General features: G+C 39.9%; 1 protein-coding gene and 1 long non-coding RNA gene across 31 annotated transcripts in view; one reads left to right on the plus strand and one right to left on the minus strand.

The window, feature by feature from the left end:
* Nucleotides 1-15,120, plus strand: part of C2CD3 (C2 domain containing 3 centriole elongation regulator) — a 153,061-nt gene that overhangs the window by 96,278 nt on the left and 41,663 nt on the right. For all 30 annotated transcript variants that reach the window (XR_007404620.1, XR_007404624.1, XR_007404625.1 and 27 more), the window contains 3 exons: nt 6,575-6,713; nt 9,249-9,313; nt 13,466-13,671. Coding sequence is in view for 19 of the 30 variants with exons in the window: in XM_035703824.2 (XP_035559717.2) it covers nt 6,575-6,713; nt 9,249-9,313; nt 13,466-13,671 (410 nt within the window). In the remaining 11 variants the exon portion in view is untranslated. The remainder of the gene's footprint in view (nt 1-6,574; nt 6,714-9,248; nt 9,314-13,465; nt 13,672-15,120) is intronic.
* Nucleotides 1-15,120, minus strand: part of LOC112667442 (uncharacterized) — a 59,830-nt gene that overhangs the window by 6,881 nt on the left and 37,829 nt on the right. Inside the window, exons 8-9 of the long non-coding RNA XR_003141133.3 lie at nt 9,948-10,054; nt 8,869-9,069 (exon numbers count right to left, since the gene is read on the minus strand). This is a non-coding gene — a long non-coding RNA (uncharacterized LOC112667442). The remainder of the gene's footprint in view (nt 1-8,868; nt 9,070-9,947; nt 10,055-15,120) is intronic.

Below are 15,120 nucleotides of genomic sequence, written 5' to 3' on the forward strand. Positions count from 1 at the left end.
TTTAGAGTGGTTGAGAATGGCACAATGGTGCTTGCTTCCAGTAGTACATGGCCTCCTTTTGCTTTCCTACCACAACAAACAACAAACCATTCTCTGGGCCTTTGTTCACACACCTTTCTTAGCCTGGATTCCTTTCTCCCTTCCCCCAGCTACCAAGCTCCAGCTGGCATCCTGCTTTTCCCCTCGTTCACCCTGTTTCGACCATGCTGGCCCCTCTGTGCTTTTTCTGAAATATAAGCAGACTCCTGCCTTGGGGCCTTTGGATCTGATGTTCCTCTGCTTTGAATATTCTGGACTTCTGGCATGTCTCTATTGAAATAACTTTGTCGGGCAGCCCGGGTGGTTCAGCAGTTTAGCGCTGCCTTCAGCCCAGGGCATGATCCTGGAGACCCGGGACCGAGTCCCATGTCAGGCTCCCTGCATGGAGCCTGCTTCTCCCTCTGCTATGTCTCTGCCTCTCTCTCGCTCTCTCTGTGTCTCTCATGAATGAATGAATGAATGAATGAATGAATGAATGAATAAAATCTTTAAAAAAAATAAAAGTCATCTCTTAAAAAAAAAATGAAATAACTTTGTCTCATGAGGTCTTCCCTGACCACCTATCTAAAATTGTAGCTCCCAGGATGCCTCAGTGGCTCAGTGGTTGAGCATCTGCCTTTGGGTCAGGGTGTGATCCTAGGATCCGGGATCGAGTCCCACATCCGGCTCCCTGCAAGGCTCCTGCTTCTTCTGCCTGTGTCTCTGCCTGTCTCTCTGAGTCTCTCATGAATAAATAAATAAATATTTTTTAATAAATAAATAAATGAAATGAAATGAAATTGTAGCTCCTCCCCCAACATTTCCTGTCCGTCTTTCCTGCCTTATTTTTGTCTGTAGCCTTTAATAGTGTGTTTTGTTTATTTTCTGTCTTACCTAGAAGAATATGAGTCCTATAGAAACAGGGATTTTTGTTTGTATGTTTTATTTACACTGAATCCTCAACACCTAAGACTGCATCTGACACATAGTAAGCAAAAAATATTTGTTAAATGAAGAAGTGGATGAAAATGAAGCCTTAGTCCAGTGCCACCTTCTTAATATCTTCTCTGATTTCCTACTTTGCCTCTCCTGCAGGAAAGTTGCTTATGGGGAATTTAACAGAGGATAAGTCACAGGGATTAGCAGATTTATTCAACAATTACTTAAAATACTTATTAAGTTCCACTGTGTCCAATATAAGGTATAAGATCATGGCCTCTTGCACAGAAAATTTGTCACCTTTTCTCCATTCTCAGTGCCACCTTGTTTGTTCAGGCCTGAGTCAGGCCTCAGGAGACTAATGAGATAGCCCTCTCAATGGTTACAGCCTCCAGTATTCTCTTTCCATATCTTTTTCATTCTGCTGCTGAGGTTATATGTCTGGTCAACAAATATGACCTCTCAACTGAAAATACTTTGTTGGCGTCGTATCCCCTGTACTCCGAGTGACAGCAACAGAGTAGCATTCATGTGACCTAATCAGTCTTTCCTGCCACATCTTTCACCATTTCGTAATTCCACAATTTACATTTTGCCAAATCCCTTTTCTCCTACTAACAAGCCTGTGACCATACTCTTTTCCTAGAATGCCTTTTTTCTCTCCTTTTCAACACATTTACTCCTTGTCTTTTGAGAATAACTGAAGTGACACCAACACTTTGAAGCCTACTAATACCTCTCTTAGTACAAAACCTCCCTCTAAGTCCCCCTGTCTCTCCATACCACCACCCCTACGCCAACAGTTTTCCTCCTTCATATGCTGTAGTCTGCACTGAAAATGTCTACAAATGTTTCTTTCCACTAGCTGTCTTTTCTTGGGGGACAGGGACTGTGTGTTGTTTATTTCTGTGCCCTAGCACCCTGATCTTCATTATGCAGCTAAGCAATTGTAATGATGCCCTCTTGTTTGTGAATATGATACTTAACACCTCTAAAATATCTGGCATGAATTACAAATCTATAAATCACTTGTTATTTGGCCTCTTTCTGTTTTTCTAGGGCAGAGCACTCATCAGAATGGATATCTAACTTTCAGAGGTCTCTGTTGTCTCTTGATTCCCACCCTCAGTAATACACCCATATATTCTTTCCTCCCACAAAGTTTATGTGCCAGTTAAACCCTGTGTTTGGTCCTGAGACTATAGACCTGCACATCATCTCTCTGAAATGTGCCTTCCAAATGATAATATAATAGAAAAAGTTTTGGAATAGGAGTCAGTAGACTGGGTTCTGACCCTAGCTAAGCCATTAACTTGCTTTGTGGCTTTGAGCAAACCCATTTCCCTTCTCTGCAGCTATAAAATATGATGCTCATACAAGTTCATCTCTTAAGATTCTCATCAACTCTCCTCATCTGGGAACATATAGCTGAGGGCAGCTCATGCCACACTCTCTGAGTCAGCCATAATTTGCCAAGGTTTTGTGAAAATCAATTCACATGCAAGGCTGCATGCAGAAGATTCACAAAAAGCCCTAAATTATGAGCTTTGCCCTCAGCAAAGCTTAAATCTGAAGCAAGTTTGAACTTTCTGTAGTCCTGGTTCTGAAAATAAAAGAGCTTCTTTTTTTTTTTTTTAAAGATTTAATTTATTTATTCATGAGAGACACACAGAGAGGCAGAGATATAGGCAGAGGGAGAAGCAGGCTCCATGCAGGGAGCCCAACATGGGATTCAATCCCGGGTCTCCAGGATCACGCCCTGGGCTGAAGGCAGCACTAAACCACTGAGCCACCAGGGCCGCCCAATGAAAGAGCTTCTTGAATACTTTTATTAGACCCTTTCTTTATGAATCACCTTCAGTATTCTTCAGATTTGTTTTCTTAAACTAGAGATGACAGGTGTCTCTAGCCCTGTTTTACTAATAAGGCACTGAGGAACAGAAAGGTAAAATTATTTGGGGTAATCTAAGTTATACTCAGTAAAAACCAAAATTATCTACAGTATCATCAGCCTCATAATCTGAAGTATCATTAACCTACCCAGGCTGTGTCAAGAGCCCCTCTGAGTTCCTACAGCTCCCTGCACTTTTGCTATGGTCTTTCTCTTATTTTAATTGTCTCCCCCCCAAATCAGGAATCAAACCTGACTCATCTGGGCATGTGTGACACAAAGAAAATGTTAGTTAACATCCATTTAATGGAACTGTACTAAGGTTTTTGTTTTGTTTTTTTTTTTTTTTTAAGATTTTATTTATCCATGAGAGACACACACAGAGACAGAGAGAGGCAGAGACAAAAGCAGGCCCCATGCAGGGAGCCCGATGCGCCCATCGCGGGACTCGATCCTGGGTCCCCAGGATCACGCCCTGGGCCGAAGGCAGGCGCTAAACCGCAGAGCCACCCAGGCGTCCTAAGTTTTTGTTAATATACAAATTTGAGCATTGCTTGAGAGGAAAGTTTTCATGCATTCATTCCAGGCCAGAGGGGGAGCTCTTAACCAAATAGAGTTAATTAGACCTATTGCAATGGAAAACCCCTGGAGTAGGTAGTCAGGAAACCTAGCTACGTCTTCCAAATGCTAGTTAGACAGGTGTGCAATGAGCAAGCCACTTTACCTTTCTGTTCCCTGGTTGCCTTACTTGTGAATTAGAGACACATTTTGTGTGATTTTCAGGTATGTTATCAGCATAAGTTTAGTATATATGAAAAGTTTGTAAGCTATAAGATGTTATCCAAACATAAGGGGCTGTTATTTTAATCTCTTTGAAACAATTATATCTTTCTTGATGCATATATTTATGTAAAACACAGGAAATCTAGTGAAAATGGTAAAGCTAGTTCATCTCAAGTTTTCATAACTGCTCTGGATGTGTATCCCAGCCTGTGGGAGGTATAGCAGCTTTCTTCTAGGCTGCCTCCAAAAGTGTTTCAGAACTTGACCTTTTCCAGAAATGTTAACAGGCCCACCTCAATGTCCACCCACAAGGAGAGAGCCAGGGAAACCTGATAACTTGCTTTTTCAAGCTGATTTGTCATCTGCCTGTTTGGCTGAAAGGAATATTTCTATTCAAGACTAAGTAAGGAAAGTTTTTCTTCCAAAGTCAAAATAATAGTTTTATTTCAAGGCCTTTAGGAGATAGCATCTTCAAAAATAACAAATCTTAAAAGGGGTAGAGCAGAGGTGGGCAGTATGAGTGAAAGTGCTGAGCAGTACTAGTAGACGTCTAGAATCATAGAATTTTATTGTGGGAAGCAACTGGGTGCATGTTTCAGATGAGAAAACTGATACACAGAGCACCAGGATGAAGTGTCTGACAAGTCATGCTAAATGAGTGGCAGAGCACACAGGAACCTAAGGTCCTGCCTCTCAGACCCACAATTGGTCCTCTTGCTGATCTCTCTCAGAGCTTTTCTGAGCAGTTGTGGTCCTCTGCTGGTACACAATGCAGGCAGACCGAGACAGCTTCTCTCTTTTCTTCAACCCTGGCAACTGTCTATAGACAAAGGTAGTAGTCAGTCTGCAAACCTTTCATAAGGGATTTGGGCCCACTCCCCACATTCAGAGATCTCTCACACAGACACACAAATTATTACAGAATGCTGTGGGAACTGCCAACAGAGAGGTAGATTATCTCTACATAGTTGTGAGGGTTTATGACATGTTATTGGAAGAAACCAGTTGAAAAGCTTAAGACTTTCTGAGAAAAGTGGGAGAAAGAGATAAAGGTAAGGCTAAGTAAGAGAGAGAGAGAGACAGCAGCCGTGCCAGGGGGTATCCAGTTAGAGGAAAGAACTCACTCCAGCCATTTTACATCATGGGTGCTGAGAGACTCTATGGGAATAATGATGATGAGAGTTTTTTGTTCCTCTGATTGTATAAATTATGTTTTAGATACTCCGTTTTTTTTTTATTCTTGTCTCTTTCCTTCCTCTGTAATCCTGAGATTCATAGCACTTGAGAGCTAAAAGTGATCTTATGGAATATGTAGCCTATATTATATAGTCTATTCAGCACTTCAAACAAACTCTGTACTATGATGGATATGTTCTACATCTTCTGTCCAGAATGGTAGCCATTAGCCACATGTGACTATTGAGCACTTGAAATGTGGCTAGTGGTTATTTTTCATCTTATTTATTTTCATCAATTTAAATAACCTACATATGGCTAGTGGTTATCTTGTTAAACAGCTCAGTTATAGACTATCTAGTTTCAGCAACCATCTTCATTTTATGTTGTTTTTTTCCACTCACATATAAAATAAAAAATTTTAATGTTACACTTTCTAACTTAAATTGAGTCCTCAACAAACAATTATATTTCTTTGAATAGAAATCTAGGTAAGTAGACTTAGGCAACATATTGAGATCTTATATGAAAAGTATGCTCTCTTAGGGACACCTGGGTGGCTCAGCGGTTGAGCGTCTGCCTTTGGCTCAGGGTGTGATCCTGGACTCCCGGGATCGAGTCCCATATCAGGCTCCCTTCATGGAGCCTGCTTCTCCCTCTGCTTCTCCCTCTGCCTGTGTCTCTGCCTCTCTCTGTCTCTGTGTCTCTCATGAATAAATAAATAAAATCTTTTTAAAAAGGAAGAAGAAAAGAAAAGAGGAAAAAAAGAATGCTCTCGGGCAGCCTGGATAGTTCAGCGGTTTAGCACTGCCTTCAGCCCAGGGCATGATCCTGAGGACCCAGGATTGAGTCCCATGTTGGGCTCCCTGCATGGAACCTGCTTCTCCCTCTGCCTGTGTCTCTGCCTCTCTCTGTGTGTCTCTCATGAATAAATAAATAAAAATCTTAAAAAAAAGTATGCTCTCTACATCTCATAACTCTTAAGGTTAAATTTGTATGAATATAATTCAGGACATTCATCCTCCTTGTGTGGACCTCATTTGTCAGCCCTTGCAAAACAGACATACACAGAACTGATTTTTTGGGTAAAATGAAAATGACTGAAGAAAAACTGCTCTATATCCTCATTAGGACTGGAACACAGGCTAGCAAAATGTGAAAAATACACATTCTGATTTCTATGTTTGGGTTTTGAATTTAACAAATGAAGAGCCTTAATGCTTTCATATTGCCTCTTTATAACCCTCTAGTTCAGATTTACCCTTACGTGTTGCTACTCTTCTAGGAAAGAGAAAAAGAAAACCATTTTACTTTGTTTTAGGAGAGACTAAAAGAGTCCCCCACATTGGAAACTTGATCTTGTAGAATTAACACCAGCACTGTACTGAGTGTTTTATGTTTCTTTATCTAGTAGGGGCAATACAAAATATGTCTGAGAGCTTGGACTCTAGAGCCAGAATCTTGATTTTACTGTCTCGGGTCTATTATTTAATAAACATGTGACTACTTAATAGATGTTTAAATTTTCTGTACCTCAGCTTTTTCATCTATATAATGGGAATTATCATAAAACCCACCTCACAGGTAGGTTGATGTAAGGTTTAAATGAATTAATACATATATAGTACTTGGAACAGTACCTGGCACATAGTAACCCAAAGGTAGGAGAGGGCTAGGAATGGTCCTGCTTATACCTGTATAATAGAAGGCTTCCAGACATTCTTTCTGGCACCCTAAAGTCAGTCATTCCACTGTGTTCTATTTCAGGGAGTCCCTTGACAGAGCGAAAAGTATTGATACCCAGTTGTTGTGTATCCTTTGCAACGGCTGATGAGCCATCTCCTGTCTACACCCAAGTGGTTGAAAACACAGATTCCCCCATCTGGAATTTTCAACAGCAATCAAGGTTTGTATTTTATGATATCCCATCAGTCTTGCAGAATCCACTTTTTGTTCCAAGAGACAAACTCAGATCAAGGAATGTAACAGACCCAACAATATTGAGCAGACCTGGAAAATGCTTTTCTTATCAAGCATTTATTTAATCCTGGAGCTTATGAATTCACAGCTAGTAGTGGTTTAAAGGTTTTACCACAGTAATTTTTTTTTTCACTTTTTTTTGAGCTCTTTTGATTCCATACAACTCAAAAGCTATTCAGCGAAGACCTCTTATATTCCCTGCTTTGTTCTAGGGACTGGGAATTAAAGATTATTAAGACAGTCCTTGCTATTGAGGTGTTCATGATCTACCTGGGAAAATATACAATAGAATGTGACAAGTGCTGCAAAAGTAGTAAAAAAGGATTCTAGTGCATCTCAGAAAGGTAATTTAGGCTAACCTATACGTTCAGAGAAGGCTTTTAAAATAAGGTAATTCAGCTAAGAAAAAAAAAAGATAATTCAGCTGAGTATTGAAGAATGTACACAATTTACCTAAGGTGAAGAAGGCAGAGCAAACTAATTTCAGGAAAGGCAATGGATTGCATATCCTTGAAAAAGATTTCTGGTACAATGAAAAGAGCCTGAGCTTTGCACCAAGAGAGATATGGCCTCCATCCCCATCTCTGTCATTTACTAGTAGTGTGAACAAATTACATTGTAATGAGATTCCTTATCTGCAAAGGGGGGGTTAATTTTTACAGGGTTATTGTGAGGTCCAGATTAGGTGACCTTTAGGAAAGTTACCTCATGGTACATAGCAGGTACTCAAGGAATGTTAGACCTCCTTTGGAAGACTCGAATATTGGAGGTCAGGGGCTGACAGGCCCAGTGCTGCTGCAGTGCAGGACTCACCCTCCCTTTTCTTCATTATCTGTTTCATCGTCCTTAAAAGCGTGAGTTCTAGTATAACTATTGTTATCATTATACTGTATCACCTTTTTATAAAGTTTCTCTCTTGACCATCAACACTAGGCACAACCACGTGGTGTCTGATCTGCTATTTTCTCACATGATTTATGTACCTAATTGAGCCTCAGCAGTTGCTCACATGTTCAGTGTTTTGAAATTTGAGACTGACCTGAGTCAGGAGCTAGAACTACAGTGACAACTCATTACTATCTATGGTGAGCTACTGGAAATTACAGAAAGGTACTTGAGATCTAAAATATCAAATCTGCCTTAAAAGGCAGGAGGCTAGGGGGCTAAGCTTCTAAGTGAAGATGATTTATTCACTCAGAGCTTAACTTTATGGACTTGACGGAAGGACATTGACAGTCTCCTAATTTCATCCCCTCACTTTAAAGTTAAAACTGTGGACCAGGGAGGTTACATAGTCTGTTGATAGCAGAGGGAAGATTAGAAGAAAAAAACGAATAATGGTTTTGTTTATAGTTGCTCTATCACAAAACATTCATTTGATGCTCCTAGCAACCTTGGAGGTAGAAAATATTATCCCATTTAACAGGTAAGAAAAACAGGGCTCAAAAAGTCTTAGTTCCCAGGGTCACTCAGGTGACAGTACTAGAGCAGGAATTCAGAGGTAGGTATTTTGACCACTGGCTAGAATTCGATTTTTGATACAGTACTTATTTCACTTTATCACAAGGCCTCTCATTGGTCTTGAAGTGGATTCTCTTCAGTTCCCCAGGGGTATCTAGGAAGGAAATTAAGTCTCTAGGTTTTCCCTGGAGCTCCTGGAGCAATGGCACCTGGTTTGGAACTTTCCAAGTCTCTGTACTTTAAAATGATAGAAGTCACTTCATATAAAATGTATAGGAGATGTTCACTGAATACCATATCCACTTCTTTATCTGGTATGAAAATTGGGTACTTTCTTATTTTGGTGCCTTGCCTGTGTACAGTTTGGCTTTAGAATCAAGCAAACTAAGCTTTAAATACTATCCCTCCCACTTACTGACTCTCGTGTGACCTTGAGCAAGTCAATTCACCTCCCTGAGCCCACCTTTATCATCTGTAAAGCAGGGGTAATAATGCCCGTGTCCAGGCTTTTGCGCAGATTACACATGCCTGGCCTACGGGAGGCCCTCAGTGGGTGTTGATTTCCCCTCTTCCTCCCTTCCCACCATCCTCTTTCCACATCAGATGGAAGGAATCCCTACCTTGCTCCAGTAAAACTGTTCCTTACATCTTGAGGTGCTCTCTTTCCACACTTCCTCTCATCCTGAGATAAAGAGTTTGAATGTGGCAGATAACATCAGACAGGAAAGTACTGCATCAGGGGAGCCTGATTTCAAGTCTTGGCCAGTTCCTTCTCTCTGAGCTTCCATCCCTCATTTTAACTGTTATGGTAAAAACACATCCTAGAAGATGACCATGAAGATGAAATGAAAATGTTAGGAAAGTGTTTTGCAAACTACAAGATATTCTTCAAATACAAGTTTCATATGGCAGATGCTTCCTACACAATTAATTTATGGTGGTTGTTTTTCTTTTTCTTTTTTTTTAATTGGAGTTCAATTTTCCATGTTTTTCTTAACAGGCTATCAAAAGAGCTTCTTTTGGACCCTCAACAAACTCTGGTGTTCAAAGTTTGGCATAAAGGAGGTAAGAACTCTATTCTGTGAATATCTGTTCTGGCTGTGAAAATAAGCTCACATACTGTTGACAGTTTCCCAATCCTTTTCTTTTTTTAACCAAGTGAAACCAAACCATGGCACTTGTGATGCAAGGAACTCATATATATGTGCTAGAGAGAATCTCAAGAATGTCACATTATTCTCCTATGGAATTTAAATCCTTAGAAGTTATGTCATTTTTTTGGACTGCCTGTTTAGTGCAGAAGTCCAAGTACATTTAATCTTTCCAATTGTATCTCAGCAGTCACAGTGTACAGCCTGCCACACACAAGTGATTTCGTCCTCTTTATATGTTTTATCTTCTGTTGACTCTGGCTTATTAACCAAGATCCCAGCATTTTTAAGCAGTACATAACACTAGAATCTTGTTTTAAGAGCTTCCCCAGGATGGAGGTACTGACAGCATGGTCCTTGAACCTAGTTTTAGTCAGCTACCATTATTAAGAGGTGTAATTCAACAATATTTAGAGCACAGACTCTAAAATAACACTCTTGGAATTCAGATACCAGTTCTTACCCCTTACAAGGTAGTGTGACTTGGGTAACTTAATTTCCCTTTCCTTCAGTTTCTTTATTTATAAAATAGGGATAATAGTACCTACCTCAGTGGGAGAATTAAATGAGTGCCAGATACTTAGTAAAACCATCTCAGTTTTTATTCTTATTAGTGAATGGCAATGTGCTGAGAGTTTTATAAGCCTCTCTAATCCTGCAAGGCAAAAACATAATTCATTCAGTGTTATAAATGTAACAACTGAGCCCCAAGGAAGTTTAGGGGCTTGACTAAGATCATATTAATTAATGGAATGAGGATTTGAACCCAGTTGACTGGCTATACAGCCTTCACCCTTTGTACTTCACCATGCTAGTAAGTTTGGATGGGAAAGGTGAGTGGATGAGGACATTGAGCTATCTCACAGCTTCTATATTTAGAAAATTTTGTCTTAAATCCTTCCTATAAATCTAGCTCTTTTAACATTCTTGCTAGTATCTAGTTTCCAGACCTTCAGTTGTTTTGAATCTACAGCATTACAGTTTTTATTTGCCAGTGATAAGTTTCAGAGCTAACTCCAGAGCCTAATGACCTGAGAGTAAGGTGCCTGGTGGCTCAGTCAGTTAAGCATCTGCCTTCAGTTCAGGGGTGCTGGGATCCAGTCCCTGCTCAGTGGGGAGTCTGCTTCTCCCTCTCCCTTTGCCCCTCACTCATGCACTCTCTCTCTCAAATAAATAAGTAAAATCCTATAAAAAAAATAAAGACCTGAGAGCAGTTCCGGCTCTCCTCTTGTGCTTCTGTTTCAAAATGATGCCATGAACCTTATTTCAGTGATTTGTCCCATGCTCCTGCCTTGGTTTCACTTATGTCCCCCACCCCCACCAAACCTCATAAATGTGGCAGGAACTGATCATAAATCCATTTTCTCTGAATCAACACAAGGAATTCCTGCTGTATTTAGGCTCCACCCTCCTCTCTGGCTTTCTATTCTTCTCTTTTCTCTAAAGTACTCCAGAGATTGTCAAGCAGACTAGGGTTTGACTCAGTTCAGCACTTAGTATAACAAGAAAAAAAAGAATAAGCTTTGGTCTTATACAGACCTGGATTCAAATCTTGGCTCTGTCATTTATAAATTATATGATCTAAGCTAAAACACTTTACCTCTTTGAGCCTTTGTTTCCTTCTGAATAAAATTAGGATAATAGTACCTGCCATGTAGGGTTTTTATAAGGATTAGAGATAATATTTATAAAGTATTTGGCACATAATTGGTGCTTAATAAATGGAGCTGGTTTTTTTTATGCTTACTATGTGTTAGGTACTATGCTAGGGCTGTTCAGTATAGAGAAGAACAAAATACATTTCCTATCTTCCAGGACCCCCAGAGAATCCTGTAAAACCTGTTGTAAACGGAGATTGGGAAAATACCTAGACCCAGCTGACCGCATTTGTCTAGCTCTCTCAGTGGAAATAGATGACTCTTTTCCCTTAACTCCATCCTTTCCACATAGCCTCAGCTATGCAAACCAGACCCAGCTGTGTTCAATAAATATTTGAGTTCCTACTCTATGCCAGGCACTATGCTAGGTGCTAGGGATTCAAAGGTAAAATAAGACATACATGGTCTCTGTCCTCACAGACCTTGTACCCTATGGGGGAGACAATTAGAGGATAGTATGATTAGGCAAATATAGGGTGTTCTGGAAGGGGATATCTGCCTCAGACTGAGGATGATAGAGAAGGCTTCCTGGAGCGTTCGTCAGCAAAAAATGAAGGGGCATGACATAATATAGTCAGAGGCTACAGCAAATACAAAAATCTAGAGTAAAGAAAGAGTATGAAGAAAGTTTGAAATCATTAGAACATAAAACTTTAAAGAAAGAATGATGAGTTGTCCCACTAAATACGATATTAAACTTGAACTCTTCAAAGCTATTGTTTTTCTCAATGATCAGTTTAGCCTGATTTCTCCTCAGGTATGTTTAAGATATTGTGCTTTTATGTTAAGCAGAACCCTCAAAGGTTACCTAAAGTTACAATCTATCAAGAACAAGTTATGTTTGGCTAACCAAATAAAACAAGATTAATTTTCTTTGCAAAGCTATAAAAAAATCTTTGGAGTGCAAAATAATGGTTCTAGCCATCATTCTTCACTCCCATTGGGTAAGAACTACTTGACTCCTACTCTGAGGAACACAACTTCAAACATTCCTAGACTCTTAAGACTGTCCAAGTTGAGGGACGCCTGGTTGGCTCAGTGGTTGAGCATCTGCCTTCGGCCCAGGGCATGATCCTGGAGTCCTGGGATTGAGTCCCACATCGGGCTCCCTGCATGGAGCCTGCCTCTCCCTCTGCCTATGTCTCTGCCTCTCTCTCTCTCTGTGTCTCTCATGAATAAATAAATAAAATCTTAAAAGAAAAAAAAAAAGAAGACTGTCCAAGTTGAAGAGGATCTTAAATCTAGTTTATTAGTCCTTCTCATTGTATATATGAGACTTGAGGTTTGGGAAGTTATAATAATGTGTTTTCAAATCAAAGCCACACTCAGATTAGCTATTGTGGTGCTCTGCTTCTTTGTCCCACTCTACATTGGCCAGTCCATTTGTGTTCTCAGTGGAGGTTGATCAACTTCCTCAGTACATGGAAAGATTTATGCCAGGAATGGAAAGTGTAGAGAACATAAAACAAGTGATGCTTGGTCTCAGCTTTTAGGTGAGTCGCAGTTTAAAGAAGAGCAAGCTGTCTGAACAAATGTTAAACAGTGTGTAATGAGTTCAGTGTTACCAGCAGCATGTATAAGAAACTGGGAAACTAGTGACCATTCTTTAAAAATTGCATTCTTTGATTTATTTAGCAAATTGAAAACTGAGAATTGTGTCCATTTTTGGTAGTCAGCCTTTAATACTCATTATCAGGAATGGAGTCCATAGAAAACAACTTGTAGAGGAATGCGGGTCTGTTTGTCCCCAGCCACTTTCATGCCAGACATAAGGAACAAAAAGCAAGGAGTCTGAGAACAAAGGTCATAGCATGGTTGCTTGTCCAACCAAGAAGGGGTCTTACTCATTAAGGGCAGCCCTCTTACAAGCCTGAGTCCAAACTGTTATTTTGCACCATGTACAGGTTTTCTAGGGGGTTATTTTTCTTTTGTGATTTATATCACTTTTGTTCTTAATTAACTATAATGCATATGTGGGTTATTGAGAATTTGGAAAATACAGACAAGTATGAATGGGAAAATGCAAATCCCTCGTAATTCCAAAGGTGATGGTCTTTCAAATGATTTCTTTCAAGACTCACTGCCCTGAGAAAAATCACGGAGACACGATAACAAGGAAAAAAGAAGTGTTCCCTGTGTTTAAGGTTGTTTTCCAGTTGCCTATATCAAGAGGACAAAAACTCAACCCTGCTAGCTTTTCCCTGCTATTCCAAAAGGGAATTCATAAGAGTAGAAAGCAGGCTGTGTGCCAGTCTCTCTCATTATCTGTCCTCTCTGTTGATTTTGGAATCACTGAAATCCCTGTCCTGCCCCACAGTCCCCTGAATCAGCATCTCTGTGTGCAGCCTCTAATGTCAGTGGCAAGACATGCCCAGCCACACTGCCCAGCTCTTCTCTTTTCCCCACAGATGAGGAGAGGGTGATTGGCTTTGCCTCAGTGGACCTCTCCCCACTTCTTTCTGGCTTCCAGTTTGTCTGTGGCTGGTACAACATCACAGACTTCAGTGGAGAGTGCCAGGGGCAGATAAAAGTTGCTGTCTCCCCTCTAGAGAGTTTGATGCACTTCAAAGAAGAAAGACAATCAAGACGTGGGATGGAGACCCCAGGATCACTGGTACGTATCCTGATTCACATTCTTAACCAGTAAGGGTTCTACTGAGCAAAATCTATAAGAAGATCCTCTACATGTGCTTGGTACTTTCCAGCTTACAGAACACATTATATATTTGTGTCTCATAATGATCTCATAACCTTTTTAGGATGATAAAAATTATACGGTTGTATACATAGAGGAATTACACAGTGGTGATGGATGCACAACTCTGAATATACTGAAAATTACTGAATTGAATTTTAAAGGGTGACCTTTATAATACATTAATTATATCTCAATTTTTAAAAAATTGTTTTACTTGAGTATAGTTGACACACAATGCTACATTAATATCAGGTGTACAACAGTGATGGAACAAATTTATACACCATGCTATACTCACCACAAGTGTAGCTAACGGTCTGTCACCATACAATACTATTACAATACCATTGACTTACCCCCATGCTGTGCCTTTTATTCCCACAACTTGTTCATTCCATACCCGGAAGCCTGTATCTCCCACTCCCTTTCACTGATTTTGTCCACCACTCATCTTCTTCCCCTGTAGAAACCATCAGTTTGTTCTCTGTATTTATGGGTTTCTTTCTCCTTTTTTGATTGTTTATTAATTTGTTTTTTTAGATCCACATATAAGCGAAATCATAAGGTATTTGTCTTTCTCTGACTTATTTCACTTAGCATTATACCCTCTAGATCCATCCATGTTGTCACAAATGGCTGTATCTCAATTTTTATGTTTATTTTTTTTTTATTTTTATTTATTTATGATAGTCACACACAGAGAGAGAGGCAGAGACATAGGCAGAGGGAGAAGCAGGCTCCATGCACCGGGAGCCCGACGTGGGATTTGATCCCAGGTCTCCAGGATCATGCCCTAGGCCAAAGACAGGCGCTAAACCGCTGCGCCACCCAGGGATCCCTGTATCTCAATTTTTAAATAAAATAAGATTAATTGCAGCATGGAGTTTGAAACCACATTGGTTGAACATTTTAAAAACTATTACATTAAAGTCATTGTTCCTATAAAAAAAAATCATGGTAGTAAATACAGACAAACTCTTTCAGGGAGTTTAACTGTAAAAGAAAGGAGAATTTTCCAGACTATCCCAGATAGGGGAGCTCTATCAAAGCAAAGATTGTGGGGTTATACATTTCCCTTATCATGTGTGCCTGGCCCAGGGTCTGGCAGGGTGGGCATCAGTAAATATTGAATGCATGAGTGACCACATGAGAAAGTAACAAAGAGTTATTAAACAGTTGCTGTATAAGAAAGTCTTTCCTTCACATCAGCCCTGGTAGTCAAGAAGTAATTACAGCCACATCACCCTCACTTGTAAAGTAAAATGATATCCAGTCAGAAGTTCACAAACTAGCTGGAAGAGCAGGAGCATAAATACAAACAAAGCAACTAAAAAGCAATCTGATAGCATAGTACATAAATTGGGA

The sequence above is a fragment of the Canis lupus genome, chromosome 21, assembly GCF_003254725.2.
Source record: "Canis lupus dingo isolate Sandy chromosome 21, ASM325472v2, whole genome shotgun sequence".
NCBI lineage: Eukaryota > Metazoa > Chordata > Mammalia > Carnivora > Canidae > Canis > Canis lupus.